Genomic DNA, 16,898 nt, shown 5'->3' with positions numbered 1-16,898 from the left:
CTGGCCAAGCCTGGAAGAACACACAGACACACAAGCTCCTCTGTTGCTCTCTCTGCGACGGCTCCGCCTCCCTCGAGGCATCAGGAGCTCGCAGTGGTCATAGAGAGCCAACCGAGGGTTAAGCAAACGCTCGTCTGTGCACTCAATCCGTCTGCCCGTGACTTGCACTATAGGCTGCTCCTCCCTGTAGTGTTCACCAAGCCGGGCAGACACACAGCATTCGATAGGAGTCTCGTCGCAAAAGCCAGTCGAAACTGAAAGTGTCTGCGCTTTCTTTGGTCTGTGACGAGACTTCCTTGTTCCCACAGCGCCAGGGGTATTCCTGTCTCTGGTTTGTTCGTGCTGTAATACCGGAGAGTTGAACCGAATTAAACAAGCCAACATCTCATTACAGCGATCGAACTTACCAGAGTCTCGCTCTCTCGCTGTGCCCTTGCAAGGTCAGATATTCTGTAACGCAGCATGTGCTGCGGAGCGAGCGAGCGGACGGACACAAATGCTGAGAAGAGCGAGATTTATTAAAGGACATTCCATCATCGTCGTCGCTAAAGCAATCCGGGGTCATAACAGGAGGGCAGTCCGAATAACAAAGATAGACGGGCATAACGAACACAGGGAAACACTAACAAGGCAGGGATACACAGATAACAAGAATCAGCGGGTGATAAGCAAACAAAACTTGAACATACCACGAATATCCGACGAAGGACATGGGAGACTCAGAGACTATAAGTACACCAAACTTTAAACAAGGAACAGGTGATAACAATGACACAGGGGCGTGGAAGATAATAGGGAATAGAGAGATAAACGAGCGGGGCGGGACGAACGGGCAAGGAACACAGACACGAGGGAACCCGGAGTGACAGCTAGGAGAGGGGGGCGTAGCCCTACGTGACACAGGCATTGGGAAACACGCATGACATTAGAACTAACACAGAGTACAACAATGACGGGAAACAGAAGAACCGAAATATGACACGGACAATAACTAAAGTACATTTTAGATGCGGGAAACTAGGAAGATCCACCACATACCACAGCGTGACTTCTCACAGAGAACAATGACCGACAACGGGGTAAAGGAACTAAAGGGACAAAATACTCTGAATTAATAGGGAACTAACAAGACACAGGTGGGATCAATAACAATGGGGCAGGGATAAGAGGAAGGTGGGACAAACAGGCATGGAAAAACACTGACACACAGAACTGAACGACAGGCAGTGACAGCTAATAGAGGGGGTGGAGCCAGACATAACAGGGAGAATGAGGCTGATGATGTCTGCCCATCCATACTGCTTGTGATCTGCCTGTCAGGAGGTTGGAGATCCACTGACAACGAGATGAGTTTAGTAAAGAGCTCACACGACATGTAAAAAGTTAAAAAAAAATTTAAATTTAATAAAACTTGTTAAAGAGTGGGTCTTTAACATGAAATGTAATCAGGTTCTCACAATACTAACTGTAGAATATCTCGGTAGTATAAACCTGTTTGTATTAGTTTCATTTTCTATTTATGTGAATGTAGGTGTGCAAGAGGGCGTGAGAATGTAGACAAAAAAACAGGCAGAGCACTACCCATATAATCCTGGAAAACAAGCTGCTGAAACAGACTTACCTGACCACAAACTGTGTGTACATAAAGAATTTTGTCTTCTGACCAAATGGATTATTAATCAACAAACTTGACGCTGACAATCAAACCAATGCTCTCTCTATCATCTATAAAAGAGAGAAATGCAACCTCAACCATATAAAGGTGAGTTCTGAGGCACAAGTGATTGCAATGTTATTCTATCTATATTGTATTCTGATACAGTTTAACCACATGAATTTGAATTTTGTAATCAAAGTGTATGACATTAGGCAGGTTAAAATCTGATTCAATTTGGAGACTTGTTGCTTATTCATAGAGGTTTTATTTGGATTTGTACTGATTTCTCAGTGATAAGAACAGGCATATGTCAAAACACGAGCAGGGCTGACAACTGTAACTGCCTAAACTGGTTTGAACAATCTGATTTAAAGTTGTTTAAATTCACATTGGGTGCTTTACCAATATATCAGTTATGTTTTTACTATTTGAACAAATGACTAGGTGTGAACAAAGACTAAAGATATAAGGATTAGATACTAGTAAGATTGTAAAGATTTTAATTATTCATGTAATAATTATTTGTTTCCAGGAATTTAAGGTTACATTGTTAAAATAATTTATCATTATAACTTTAGATTAATTTAATGTTGAAAAAAATCTCAAGCCAATCTCAAGTTCTTTAAACAGTCATGTAAACAGTACAACAGATCAATAAAAAAGGCATACGAGTCTATACTGTAAACAGGACCCCCATCAAGGAAAACCACAAATTATCTACTCAGTCCACATTATAAATAGGGAAGATAATGGACAACATGGGATTGGGGAGGTTAGTGATCAGTAGGACTGTGAAGCAGAACAGTATAGCAGAGGCAGGAAGAGTGACGGAGGCAATTGTTCAGCTGAGACTATGAAATCCCCTGGACTCAAGCCAATGGAACATTTTGAATGCTTTTATTGATGTTGTGTGTAAACTGCACCAGAGTTGTATTTGTAGTGTCTGACCTGGATAGTGTAATTACTGGTGAATGGTTTTGTTTCAGAATTTGATAAACCATGGAGGAAAATACATTGGGGGTAAGTCAGTTTAGGTTTTCTACAGACAAATAACCAACTTAACACCTATTTCCAATTCTATTTCTTGGGTCATGTCACTCCTGTCTTGTCTCTGCTGATATGTGCTCTGTTCTCCATTTTCAGCTTTAATTACATAGTATAGCAATTACAGGACACAGTCATGAAAGAGTTATGAACTTTGCTTCTGGTCACATGTCCACGGCCTTAATGTCAAATCTACAGTTAGGGTTAGGGCTTCTTATGAGATGCCACCAAAGATTCTTTTAAATACTTTATGCTTTGCTTGTGCATTGCTATGGGGACATTTTGTTAATGTTTTAAACCACTTTAACCTTTTTTGTAATTTTTTTTCATGATAGAGAAAAAAAAAACTTAGAAATGAAACTGAGGAGATTCCGTGTCAGCAGTCAAAATGTCAGACACATCAGGATTCTGGTTGTTGGTGAGATTGCAGGAGGAAAGTCCAGCTTCATAAACTCAGTCAATAATGCTTTCCAAGGACGAATCACGTGTAATGCTCTTGTTGCTGCTGCATCTGGCACAAGTTTCACAAAAAAAGTAAGTACATATTTTGTAAGTATATTATACTTAAGGTTACCCTAGTCTTCATACAAGTGTTCAAACTTAATTACTTTCAAATAATACATTTTAAACCTAACATGGGAAGAAAATATATACATATATTAGGCATTAAAATTAATTGATTTAATGGATTAAATTTAGGATTCTTTAACTCCGGTCTTACAGCGCTCCCTGTTTGGCATGTAAGCAACACGAAGTGGCCACTGTGCCACCCAGAAATGGCAGAGTGTGGCAGGTGCCACATAATCGTGACACTTAGTGTGGCCAGTGCTACTTGACTGTGGCATCTGCTGTCCAGAAATGCTGCCTGCCTCTGATGATGGGCATCTAACGATTATTTTGGATGACTCTATGTATCGGGCACTTGCTTATACCATCCTGATGACCCCCAAATTGCCATTTGTTGAAATGAAGATAATTTACAAACAAAAGTTATGAACTATGTTGTGTGAAACATACTAGCTGACAACCAGCTAGCCAGCTCTAAATTACTAGTTCAGAATACTGTTTTGTGATAATGTCGAATTTAGATTATAGGAGGGTACGTGAATCTACAGTGGTAGACAGTTAAAGACAGCACTGTAAATTTAAAGGATTTATTATTATAGATTATATTTATCAGTGAATGCTCACATTCATGCCATCAGCACAATTTAAACAACTGAGAGTGAGTGGCATCCCATTTGTAGGATTTGTGCAAATGTAGATTATGTGGCACCTGCTACAAGGTGCCATTTCTGGGTGGCACAGAGGCCACTTAATGCTGCTGATACCTGACTGAATGTCACACGCTTTTCCCCCCCTAGAAAAATGGTTTCAGGTTAGATTCTGGTGACAATAAAAAACTCCATAAAAATCCCTCAGCATTGGTATTTTGGTCAAAAAGTTTACCAGGAAACTGTGCTCATAAATGTAGCAAACAAAGAGAGCAAAGCATGCAGTTTTTTTATTTATTTACTGTAATGTGTTCACCACTAACACTTTGTGCTCAGTTTTATCAAGAGCATTTGCGTGGATGTCCGAGCAGCACAGCCCAATGCTCATGCTCATTTTTTAGCTGATGTTCCCTCAGGCCATACCTTTACATCCTGATCCTGCTGACAATAGGTCTGTAAACTGGGAAAAGGGGAGTGATGGGATTGGTCCAGACATGGGAGGAGTGATATCTTTTAACCATTGACAAACATAGTCAGGTGTGTTTTTTGCTCTTTTGGAGCACTGAACATGTCTTTAGATTTGTCTGATTGAAGCTCCCTGTGAAAAGTCCATCAGAATGGGCACTCTGTTTGCTACAGGTAGCAATTGTTAAGTATTCCAAATCTGCACAGCAGTCAGTTACCTTTATATTTGAACAATAGTTATCTTGTGTGATTATATACTTCCTCATTTGCAATTATTGTAGTTGTAGAGGTGGGCTGAGTAGATTGCGCTTCTAATATCCTCAGCTGGAGTTGTTGGGTGGAGCCATGTTTCCGTAATAACAGTTGAACATGCATGTCTGCACCGCCTTTGTACTACGGAGCCCCTGGAGATCTCAAACACTGTCAGAATGTTTTGTTAGTGATCTTTGTTAGAAACCCAAACACTGTACATTGAACCAATGGTTAGTTCATGTCTTCACAATAAAACAAGAGAACAGAAGAAGAAAAAAGGACTTATGTAGGCCAGAAGGCTTTTCCTTAGGACCTTCCAGAAAAGACTCTGGACTAGTCATGACCTGCTCCAGCACTCCATGCTGATGAACAAAGTAACTTTAAGACACATGTATAGAAGCCACAATAAGAAACAGTTTTTTCATGTAGGACCACCCATGGCCTGCATGCCCACCCCCTGCGTCATACGACATTAATATGGCCCGCAACACTGTATGGTTTAAACAATCTGGTTATACCCCTCTGACCTCTGGTGTCAACACAGCTGGCAAAAAAAAATGGGTTGGCCCCAACTTAGTGAACTTATTGAATACTATAACCCTATAGTTTCCATAACAAGGTGCTGACTTGCTAACCAATTCCTGAATTAGAAAAATCACAGCAGGCTGTGGAGCATGCTCACACCATGTCCCCAATTTTGAAATAATATCCTGAAAGGTGTCAGTGCAGGTTTCAGACACAGTGTGAATCTTTTTTCTTTGAAAAAACATTTGGTTAATGTATTATTGTATTGTATTGCTCAAATTACCTGTTGATGGTTTATTTTTTATATCAAATTAAATCAAATATATTTGTATAGCGCTTTTCACAACACATATTGTCACAAAGCGCTTTACAGAATTTAAAAGGTTAACAATACTATGGGTCCAAATCCCTAATGAGCAAGCCATGGCAAGGAAAAACTCCTGGGGAATAGGAAGAAACCTTGGGAGGACCAAGACTCAAAAGGGAACCCATCCTCCATTGGGCGGCCTGTTAACACACAAATTACACAAAAACAAATTATATAGATGAATACACAAGTCACAAACAAATCACACAATCAGGCTAAGTATAAGGTAACTAGAATGAAAGTTCTGGGTGTTGATATTGTCAATGTAAATGTCTTGTGATGAACGCCAGGTTTTCATTCCGTGTCGGAGTGATGATACTGGTGTTGTAGGCTCCGACTGCAGTGTTACTCCCCAGGTGAACCTCGGAGAAGAAAGATATGTGATGTGGTAAATATGTAACAGATTATTCAAAGGCCAAACTAAACAGATAAGTCTTTAGTCGAGTTTTAAACATTGAGACTGTGTCTGAGTCCCAAATAAAGGCAGGAAGATTATTCCACATATTCGTCTACTCTAGCCCATGTCTCTGTTAAACAGAGTGCATTTAGTCTGTTATCTGAGATTATTTCGTTTACTATCACTTTGATGCAAGCGATCTAATGTTTAGAAGTCCTAGCCTTAGGGCGCACTCACACTAGGCACGGTTTGCTGGTTCCGTGCTGGGGCCCGGTTATCCCCCCTCCCCACTCCCCCTCTGGCCTGCACTCACACTGCCTTTATCAAGCCGGCCCGAGCACGCTTACGTCATCACAACGGCGCTTTATTTGGAAAAAAAGCGCGCTCGCACAAAACTATGGAGTTCACGATTCTCTTTTTATTGTATTTTTGGAGTCGTTTTGGGAGTGCAGAAACACGGTGCAAGCACAGATTTATCGATAATTTAACACAACGATTGTCTGCTAATCACTTTGCCACTATGACTGTTTAACGTGAGCGTCGCATCACTGATGTCATGTTTGAGTTCCAGCGAAATGAACCAATCACACGAGGCACCAAGCGGGCCCGGGCACGGATAGCGCTCACACTAGAAGCGAACCGTGCCCGAGTCCACATGAATCGTGCCCTGGCCCACCTCTTCAAGCGGGCCCGAGCACGGTTAACTGATCCAGGCCCGGGCACGGTTGGAGCGCTCACACTAGCCAAACGAACCGTGCTTCGGCAGGGAACCGTGCCCGGGCCCGGATCACAGAGCCTAGTGTGAGTACGTCCTTAGTTTAATATTGCTGCTCACTTCATGTTTATTATTTAATTTTAATTAGATTTGTAAAACATATCGCCCTGTTATTCCTATATCTGCCACGGTTAACAGACACAGTCTCAATGGTTTGGTAGGTAGGGAAGTAAGTTCTACTTAGCTGGGTAGGGAAGTAAGTTCTACTTAGTGAATGGCCGTTGGAAACCGTTTTTTCCATTTTTGGGTGATGTCCTTATCCGTCTGTCTGTCTGTTGTCAGTTGTATGTATCAGCACCGTTATTTTGTTGTTTTGTTGTGTTAGCGCTTGTTAACAACTGTCCGGTCGCTGCTACTTATATGCATTGCTAGGTTACCACACTGATTCTATGCTCATTTACTGCACTCATTCTAATGTTTACTCTCTTCTCATCAAATTCTTGGTTTCTTTTTCTTCTCTCAACTTTCTTGTTTAATTGTCTGTTACTCCTCCTAACTTTAGATATATCCAAATTTAGTTATAAATGACATATTCTAATTCTGTGTGCATGTGTTTTTTTAGTATAAAACCCACTACATTGATAGAGGTGATGGTTTTCCTCTACCTTTTGTCTTTAACGACATCATGGGACTTGAAGGAGCAAAGGATTGCGGTGCACGTGTGGAGGACATCACCAAAGCCCTAGAAGGGTTGGTCAAGGAAGGATATAAAGTGAGATCATTCTACATTGAGTGAGACAGAATACAAATATTTAACCTTTACTCAGAATGTAAAAAACTACAGAGCTTGTTTCAATATGCTAATTCCAGAAAATCTTTGAAGTGAAAAACATGAAATGATTAATAGTCTACATATGTTCTTCAGTTTTTAATAAACACTTAAGTAAAACATTAGAAATGTAGAAATGTCCTTTAATAAAATGCATATCAGTTGATAAAGAATATATCTGCTAAAATCCATAACCTAGAGTAGGGATGGGCAACTTCCATGATAAAGAGGGCCAAAGTTTTTTCAGCACTATTATTGGAGGGCCACATGACCACGCACTAATTGGATATGAAAGACACTACAAATTATTCTCAATAAGAACACATTTGAAATGAATTCAGATCTGTATGTTTATTGCACCAACATACATCTATTTTCTGCATATAAATGCATTAACATGTCCTTAATAAGCAACAAAGACAAAACATTTGCTTTATAAAAAAGTGCAAAAAGGAATTTGAACTCCTTCATATCAAAGAACTGTAACGCGTAGCGCGCTGCGGAGCGAGGAGGCGGACACAAATGCTGAGAAGAGCGAGATTTAATAAGGAGAATTCCATAGGCGAAGTCGTTTGTACAGGCACGGGTCAAAACGGGAGAGCTGTCCAAGTGGTCAACAGGACAGGCATGAGTCGTAACAGGAGAGCCATTCACAACGGAGAAACACAACGGAGACGGAAAATACCAGAACAGCGATGACAGATAACACTATGTAACAAGTTTTGTTCCCAGCTTTTTAATGTTATATTCCAATTGCTTATGTCTAAAACAAATTAAAAATTGCTTACATTTATCATAAACTTTGCTTTTGTGACCACGGCAACGAAAATTATGAATTTTTATTATAGAAACAGACAATTTTGCATCTTCTCATTTATACAGACAGACTAAGAACACTATAGGCATTGCAAATTTACACAGATTACCAAAAACTGTTCAGAAGTGTGTGGTTTTCCGAGATTTATGACTATACTGCAAATCAGTTTCAAGAATCAGTCCCCAAGTAGAGTCGCCCATCATGTTCTCGTTATATTGTCCTTGGTAACCGCGTTCGAAGTTCATTATGTCTTGGTGGAAGCGCTCGCCTTGCTCCTCTGAATAAACTCCCATGTTCTCTTTGAACTTATCAAGATGAGCATCAAGGATGTGGATTTTGAGTGACATCCTGCAGCCCATTGCAGCATAGTTCTTTATCAGAGTCTGAACCAGTACATAGTTTTCATCTTTATGATTGCCTAGGAAGCCGCGAACCACTGTGACAAAACTGTTCCAAGCTGCTCTCTCCTTCCTATTCAGCTTCTTGGGAAATTCACTGCACTCTATGATCTTCTTGATTTGTGGTCCAACGAAGACACCAGCTTTGATCTTTGCTTCAGACAGCTTAGGGAAAAGATCTTGGAGGTAATTGAAAGCTCTCGACTCCTTATCTAGAGCCCTGACAAATTGTTTTATGAGCCCCAACTTGATGTGTAGTCTTGGCATCAGCACCTTGTGTGGGTCCACCAGTGGCTCCCACTTTACATTGTTCTTCCTCACAGTGAACTCTGTCCACTGAGGCCAGTCCCGCCTGTGATAGTGCGCTTTAGTATCCCGGCTGTCCCAAAGGCAAATAAAGCAAAGATACTTAGTAAAACCACCTTAGAAGCCCATCAGGAATGACACCATTTGACACCAGCAGAGTACTTTTTCACTCTTGTCTTTATAAAATGGCCACATAGGCCTACATAGCAAAATGCGTCTGCTGGATGTATGCAACCTCTTGATGTCATCTAAATTGACTAAGTTGCTGTGTACTGTAAGGGAAAAGGATGTCCCTCCAAACTCGATAAAAATTGTCAATCTTTATTCCATGCAGTATCAAAGTACAAGAGTGTACTGAGGATTCAGCAGAGCACGATTGATCACCCAATGTAGCAGAGTAACACATAATATATACATTTGAAAGTAGTGGTCCTTCCTAAGCTCCTCCTGTAATGGGTTTGGGGTGAAGTGTGAATACTGTCGTTATCAGAATCTGAATAGATATTGAATTCACACCTGTCTATCTAGGTCAATTCCCCTTTGTCTGTGATGGCTGTTGCCCACTTACTATGCAATCCCAATCAATTAGATCATGTCTCTCCATCTCTCAGGAAGGGCTATAGTGGCCCTATATAACTGTAGTTATACAGCTACCTACAATTCTGTACAGTCCCAGAAAGTTCTAGATAATTCTGGAGAGTTCTAGAAACTTCTTGATAGTTCTCACAATTCCAGAAGCTTCTTAAGTATCTTGAAATATGGCGAATATCCTTAAAAATAGATTAATTTCAAAATATCATTGTGCTGACCACAAAAGCAAAGTTTACAGGAAATAATAATGTTTTTCTATTTATTTAGGGTACAAACAATCAGGAAAACACACTTAACAACTGGGAACAAAATATTTTTTGAAAATTGTTACATGGTGTAATCCACAAAACCGAACAAACCACAAATAACCGACAACGGGCGAAACACAGAAATACAAGTACACAGGACTAAACTAGACACAATTTAACACAATGACGACACGTGCGTGGCAGACAGAGGGAAACCAGGGCAACAGACACGCAGGGCGGGATAACCGGGCAAGGAACAACACCGACACGGGAGAGGGGGACATAGCCCTACGTAACAAGAACAAAAAAGTCCTGCTCTATCGTTTTTTTTTTCTTTTAATTATTAAATTATTATTGATCTATTTGTGGGCCGCACTGAGTGAGGACACGGCCCGCGGGCCGCCAGTTGCCCATCCCTGACCTAGAGCCACTCTTTGAATATTAATCCTACAATGTGACTAATATTTGGTGTTTCTTCCCCTCACATGTTCAGTTTAATCCTGCAAACCCCTCAACCTCAAAGGACCATGACAGACATGTCCCCAGTCTTGGTGATCAGACGTACTGCCTGGTAAACATCATAGGGGCAGACAAAATATCACGTATGGACAATAAGGTCATTGAAAAGATTAGATACATTCGTGAGAAGGCAACTGAATTGGGTAAGGAAGATATATTGATATTATTGATTAGAATCTTTCATGTGTTTAAGAAAAAGTTATTACTGGGAAAAAGTATTGAGTGGATTCAACATCATGTTCAGATGTTACTTATCATGTTGCTCAGAAATGCCTCAAGTAATCATCATGACGCGAGTGGATGAAGCTTGTCCACTAGTTAAAGAGGATTTACGGAAGGTCTACACCAGCAAGAAGATAAAAGAGAAGGTAATAATGTCTATTGCATTTCTACTAAGAGATTCCATCTTAAAACGGTATCATGAGCCCATTGCGAGGCTTAGTGTCTCACCAGATTTCGCTCCTTAGTAGTCATTATATGATGGGCAAGGGAGTGCAAAAGAAGAAGGAAGCAATCACAGCAGTCTCAGGGAAAATGGAGGACTTAATGGATAAAGTGCACAAACTCAAAACCCGTGAACTAATGCAAATTAAGGAAGCAATAACCAGCAGTCAACTGGTACAAAGACAAGACATATACTACCGTTCAAAAGTTTGGGGTCACTTAGAAATGTTCTTATTTTTGAAAGAAAAGCAGTTTTTTTTTCAATTTAGCTAACATTAAATGCATCAAAAATACACTCTATATCAGGGGTCACCAAATGGGGACCCAATCACATTCCTGATTAACTGGATACGGACCCAAATGCCAAAAATATTTTTTTATTTTTACGGGAGACTAAATTTTAAACCGGAGCATTTATTTCAGGGCTACTGAAAAAACACTCCGTGACGAGTGTTACGTTCTCCGCCCCCCCAAGCTCAACAACTTACGTTCGCCCCCACACCCAACCCCCCCCCCCCCCCCCCCCCCCCCCCCCCCACCGCCCCGGACCTCAGGTCAGAGCTATCTGCCAAAATTGGACCGCGGAAAAATATAAGTGCCCCTGCTCTATATATTATTAATGTGGTAAATGACTATTCTAGCTGTAAACGTCTGGTTTTTAATGCAATATCTACCAGAGGTGGGTAGAGTATTCAACAATTTTACTCAAGTAAAAGTACAGTTACTTGAACCAAATACTTTGATTAAAAGCTACTCAAGTAGTGAGTAAATGCATGAGTACTGTCTTGTGTCAGTAAATTACATCATGGGAAATTGAATTATGGGAAACAATGACTTTTAATGATAAAAATAATGTATTATAAATAAATATTATATATATAAATTTTTTATTATAAATATGTATTTTTGTTTGTTCCTAATTATTAGGCCTGTGTAACTTTAATGTGTTCCACAAAGGCACTAACTGATGAGACTGTCAGCCAATACGTGTAGCTACAACTTGACACCAACTGAATCAATTTGTAGCAGACTTAATCATCCTATATTGCTAGTGTGTACAATCAGTTTGAGAACTGGTTTTTAGTATTGCACTGCGTTACATTTAATAATTACATCATACAAACGTTATCGCATCGTGTTTCCTCATATTTGATGTTGAGTTCTTGTAGGCTGAAATGTCCACACGTTTGCAGACACAATTGGCAGCGCCAAGGTTGCAAACTCTCACGCATTGAGCGTGAGACACACGCATTTGTCTGTCTTCACACACTTACACGCCACACATCCGATTTCTCACGCCGAAAAAAATCTAGTTTATTTACCTCTGATCCACATCTATGATTCAATGAGTTACTAGTTCGCTCTGGCGCCAACCACCGGCGATCGATCGATCGCGATATAATACTTAATTTGTGTCCATTTTACACCCCCCCCCCCCCGTCAACAATTTACATTCACCACCCAAACCCCAACCCCCACCCGGTTTAAATCTCACTTAAGTGATCTTGAAAACTTGGCAACCCTGCAGCGCATAATATAGCTGTCCTCTTACACGTTTGTAATGTAAACATTGGCTGTATGAGGTCAGGGATGCTCGGTAAGTTTTTCTGTCACTTTCTTGCTACCGGTGGAGAAAGTTTGCGTATGTGATCACGTGATTGACCGGCTTCATTTGATTGGTCACTCATACTCGGGTGACGAGACGTTGGTCAGTCTTCTCACTGAAAACACGAATTATTTACAAAACGAAAGTAACGGTAGCGCGCGGTGCAAATCCGATTGTAACGGAGTAAAAGTCGCGTTTTTCTCACCACATATTTACTCAAGTAAAAGTAGAAGTCTTTCATATTAAAACTACTCCTACAAGTACATTTTTGTCCAAAAAGCTACTTGAGTAAATGTAACGGACTAAATGTAACGCGTTCCTACCCACCTCTGATATCTACATAGATGTATGGGGACCCATTTCCAACAACCATCACTCCAGGGTTCTAATGTGTTTGCTAACTGTGTAAGGAGGCTATTGGATATTTAGAAAACCCTTGAAAACCCTTGTGCAAGTAGGTTAGCACAGCTGAAAACAGTTTTACTGATTAGAGAAGCTATAAAACTGACCTTCCTTTAAGCTAGTTGAGAATCTGGAGCATTACAATTGTTGGTTCTATTAAACTCACAAAATAGCCAGAAAAAGACAACTTTCAATTGAAACTCGACAGTCTATTCTTGTTCTGAGAAATGAAGGCTATTCCATGCGAGACATTGCCAAGAAACTGAAGAAGATTTCCTACAATGGTGTGTACTACTCCCTTCAGAGGAGAGCACAGACAGGCTCTAACCAGAGTAGAAGGAGAAGTGGAAGGCCCCGCTGCACAACTGAGCAAGAAGGCAAGTACATTAGAGTCTCAGGTTTGAGAAATCGATGCCTCACAGGTCCTAAACTGGCAGCATCATTAAATAGTACCCGCAAAATGCCAGTGTCAACATCTACAGTGAAGAGGCGACTCCGGGATGCTGGCCTTCTGGGCAGAGTGGCAAAGAAAAAGCCATATCTGAGACTGGCTAATAAAAGAAAAAGATTAATATGGGCAAAATAACACAGACATTGGACAGAGGAAGATTGGAAAAAAGTGTTATGGACAGACAAATCAAAGTTTGAGGTGTTTGGATCACACAGATGGACATTTGTGAGACGCAGAACAACTGAAAAGATGCTGGATGAGTGCCTGACACCATCTGTCAAACATGGTGGAGGTAATGTGATGGACTGGGGTTGCTTTGGTGCTGGTAAAGTGGGAGATTTGTACAAGGTAAAAGGGATTTTGAATAAGGAAGGCTATCATTCCATTTTGCAACACCATGCCATACCCTGTGGACAGTGCTTGATTGGAGCCAATTTCATCCTGCAACAGGACAATGACCCAAAGCACACCTCCAAAGGTGTGCAGGCAAAGCAGGCAGCTGGTGTTTTATCGGTAATGGAGTGGCCAGCGCAGTCACCAGATCTCAACCCCATTGAGCTGTTGTGGGAGCATCTTGACCGTATGGTACGAAAAAAGTGCCCATCAACCCAACCAAACTTGTGGGAGCGGCTTCTGGAAGCATGGGGTGAAATTTCTCCAGATTACCTCAGCAAATTAACAGCTAGAATGCCAAAGGTCTGCAATGCTGTAATTGCTGCTAAGGGAGCATTCTTTGACGAAAGCAAAGTTTAAAGTAGAAAATTATTTCAAATAAAAAAAAACATTATTTCTACCTTGTCAATGTCTGGACTATATTTCTATTCATTTTGCAACTCATTTGATAAATAAAAGTATGAGATTTCAGGGCAAAACACAAAATTGTCTAGGTGACCCCAAACTTTTGAACGGTAGTGTATATAGACAGACAAAGACTCTCAGGCTGAACAACCTGTCCTCCAGTCTCTACCTGAACACTGGATTGGCAAAAGGAAGTGCCCTGAGACTCCTGCCTTTCTTCCTGTTTACCCTTAACTGTGTGCCACTCTTCAGATCCAACAGTATCAAGTTTGACACCACAGTATTCGGCCACATCAGGGATGAAGCAGTCTACAGGGAGGAGATTCAGGAACTAGCAGAATGGTGTTCTGACAACGACGACTACCTCAACACAAAAAACCAAAGGCGAACGTAATTTGTTGACGCGGGGGTGGTGAACGTAATTTTTGACGGGGGGCTGGTACAAATTCATTAAAGGGCCGAATCTAGCCCTGGTTCACACTGTTCCGCAGAAATTTTAAACATCCGGTGTTTATGCAAAATGAACAGGCATTAAAACGACAGGCTTAAAAAGGTTCATTTCTTCCAATTGCTTGCGCCCCACCTGCAATACCCATGCGCACCATTAGTGGGGCGAGCCCCACACTTTGAGAAACACTGGGCTAATCCAATGAAAAAATGCATGCAAAAACCAGGTCAAACCATCAAACAATGTGTCAAACAATGTGTTGGCAATACTTCACAACAACTGAGAGGTAGCATCTTGTTTATAAAGAATTGATAATGCTGGGGCAGGTGTGTTTCAATAATCGGGAGAGTTGGATCTGAGTAGGTGTTGCTGGGAATTCTGGGTATTGTGGTTCCTTGGGCTGTGCTGTGTGACTCACCTGGAATTAGTGATTGTCACTTATTGTTTATACCCTTGCTGTTTTTATGTTTAAGTGCAGCAAGAGTAGTGGTTAGCACTACTGCTTTATATCTCCAGTGATGCAGGGTTTTTTCCAGTCTGACTACTGTCTGTGTAAAAGTGCATGTTCTCCCTGCATAATTTCTTCTGAGCATTTTTCGTACATATTCATCCTGAATTAGATTAAGTGTGTTTAGGAAATTATTTATAATCAAAAGTGATTTTTCTGATGATGCATGATCTTTTATTCCAGATGCAAGAGTGTAGTAACTGCCTTGGTGTCCCTATGAACCATATTTTCCCTGTGAAGAACTACCATGAGGAGATTGACACAGATGATGACATGGACATCCTGATTCTCAAGGCACTTGACCAGATTGTGAACATAGCCAATGATGCACTGAGGAGAAGCACCTCTTCCTTTGATTAGTAATTGGTTGCTTCATCATCCTGGGTTTCTGTAACCTTTAAAATTGTATTTTAAACTTGTTCACATTATAGCAAAATGTAATAAAACCACTAAAAGACACCCTTAACATTTTTTTGGAGTAAACCTAAAAGCATATGTCTTCACTGACCATGTCATATACCCAACAATTTAGTGAAAATGAAATTCAGTTTCCTTGTATTGCCTTAAACTTATGCAAACCTAATGTGGTTGACTTATATGGTGTGCCACATTAATATACAATGTTCTGTAAAATACATAATACACTGTAAAACATATTTGACATTTCTACAATGCTTGTAATGGTTCTGCAGTGATTCTGTTGTAATGTGATAAACCTTTGCTAATAAAATTTGTACAAATGTATGTGCAAACATTATATAAGTAGTATTTCAGTTTAAAAAACTATACTATATCACAGTACTACCATCACAAACACAACCATCCCCCTTCCCAAAGCCCCACCTCTCCACCCCTCCAAGCATAAGTGTCCAGTTACACCACCTGTTGGAGGGGCAGTAATAGGGGTCTGGTACAATGTGGATCGACCATGTCATTCTAATCCTCAGTTACTATAACTGCCTCTTGAAACATGCAACGTGACCTCTCTGATTGTAAATGAGCCTGAGCTGGTGCCTAAGTCTGAGATATACCAACTAGATATAGTTGGGCTCACCTACAGTGCCTTGCAAAAGTATTCACCCCCCTTGGATTTTTCCCTATTTTACTACATTACAACCTGTATGTATTGTTTTTTTTTATCTGAATTGAATGTGATGCATCTGCACAAAATAGTCTACGTTTTAGAAGTGAAATGAGGAAAAAATATATGTATATAAAGAATATGAAAATAAAAAACTGAAAATTGGCAAGTGCATATGTATTCACCCCCTTTGTTATGAAGCCCCTAAAAAGTTCTGGTGCAACCAATTACCTTCAGAAGTCACATACTTAGTGAAATGAAGGCCACCTGTGTGCAATCTAAGTGTCACATGATCTGTCAGTATATACACACCTTTTCTGAAAGGCCCCAGAGGCTGCAACACCATTAAGCTAACCAAACAACACCATGAAGACCAAGGAGCTCTCCAAGCAAGTCAGGGATAAAGTTGTAGAGAAGTATAAGTCAGGGTTGGGTTATAAAAAAATATCCAAATCTCTGATGATCCCCCGGAGCACCATCAAATCCATCATCATCAAATGGAAAGAACATGGTACCACAACTCTCAGCCCGGTCAAGGAGGGCATTAATCAGAGAGGCAGCACAGAGACCAAAGGTAACCCTGAAGGAGCTGCAGAGTTCCCAAGCAGAGACTGGAGTATCTGTCCATATGACCACAATAAGCCGTACACTCCATAGAGCTGGGCTTTATGGAAGAGTGGCCAGAAAAAAACCTTTACTTACAGGCAAAAATAGGAAGGCTCGTTTCGAGTTTGCAAAAAGGCATGTGGGAGACTCCCAAACTGTATGGAGGAAGGTACTGTGGTCAGATGAAACCAAAACTGAACTTTTTGGCCA

General features: G+C 40.6%; 1 protein-coding gene across 2 annotated transcripts; it reads left to right on the top strand.

The window, feature by feature from the left end:
• Positions 1-1,561: 1,561 nt before the first annotated feature.
• LOC143527839 (interferon-induced protein 44-like) lies at positions 1,562-16,254 on the top strand. 2 transcript variants are annotated; one of them, XM_077023172.1, is made up of 7 exons: positions 1,568-1,762; positions 2,644-2,677; positions 3,037-3,235; positions 7,259-7,408; positions 10,319-10,487; positions 10,612-10,712; positions 15,185-16,254. In XM_077023172.1, the coding sequence occupies exons 1-7, from the start codon at positions 1,741-1,743 to the stop codon at positions 15,359-15,361; spliced, it is 852 nt and encodes a 283-aa protein (XP_076879287.1). In that variant the 5' UTR covers positions 1,568-1,740; the 3' UTR covers positions 15,362-16,254. The 2 variants fall into 2 exon arrangements, with proteins under 2 accessions (XP_076879288.1, XP_076879287.1); XM_077023173.1 differs by lacking the exon at positions 7,259-7,408 and having other exon boundaries at positions 1,562-1,762.
• Positions 16,255-16,898: the final 644 nt, after the last annotated feature.

The sequence above is a fragment of the Brachyhypopomus gauderio genome, chromosome 12, assembly GCF_052324685.1.
Source record: "Brachyhypopomus gauderio isolate BG-103 chromosome 12, BGAUD_0.2, whole genome shotgun sequence".
In the NCBI taxonomy this organism is placed as follows: domain Eukaryota; kingdom Metazoa; phylum Chordata; class Actinopteri; order Gymnotiformes; family Hypopomidae; genus Brachyhypopomus; species Brachyhypopomus gauderio.
Note: the sequence above shows the minus strand (reverse complement) of the source record. Positions and strands in the feature narration are given on the sequence as shown.

Coding starts and splice junctions, on each gene's coding strand:
- LOC143527839 (XM_077023172.1), top strand. CDS start 1,741: ATGCAACCTCAACCATATAAAG. Junction 7,409..10,318: donor TGGTCAAGGAAGGATATAAA/GTGAGATCATTC, acceptor TCACATGTTCAG/TTTAATCCTGCAAACCCCTC. Junction 10,713..15,184: donor GCAAGAAGATAAAAGAGAAG/GTAATAATGTCT, acceptor CTTTTATTCCAG/ATGCAAGAGTGTAGTAACTG.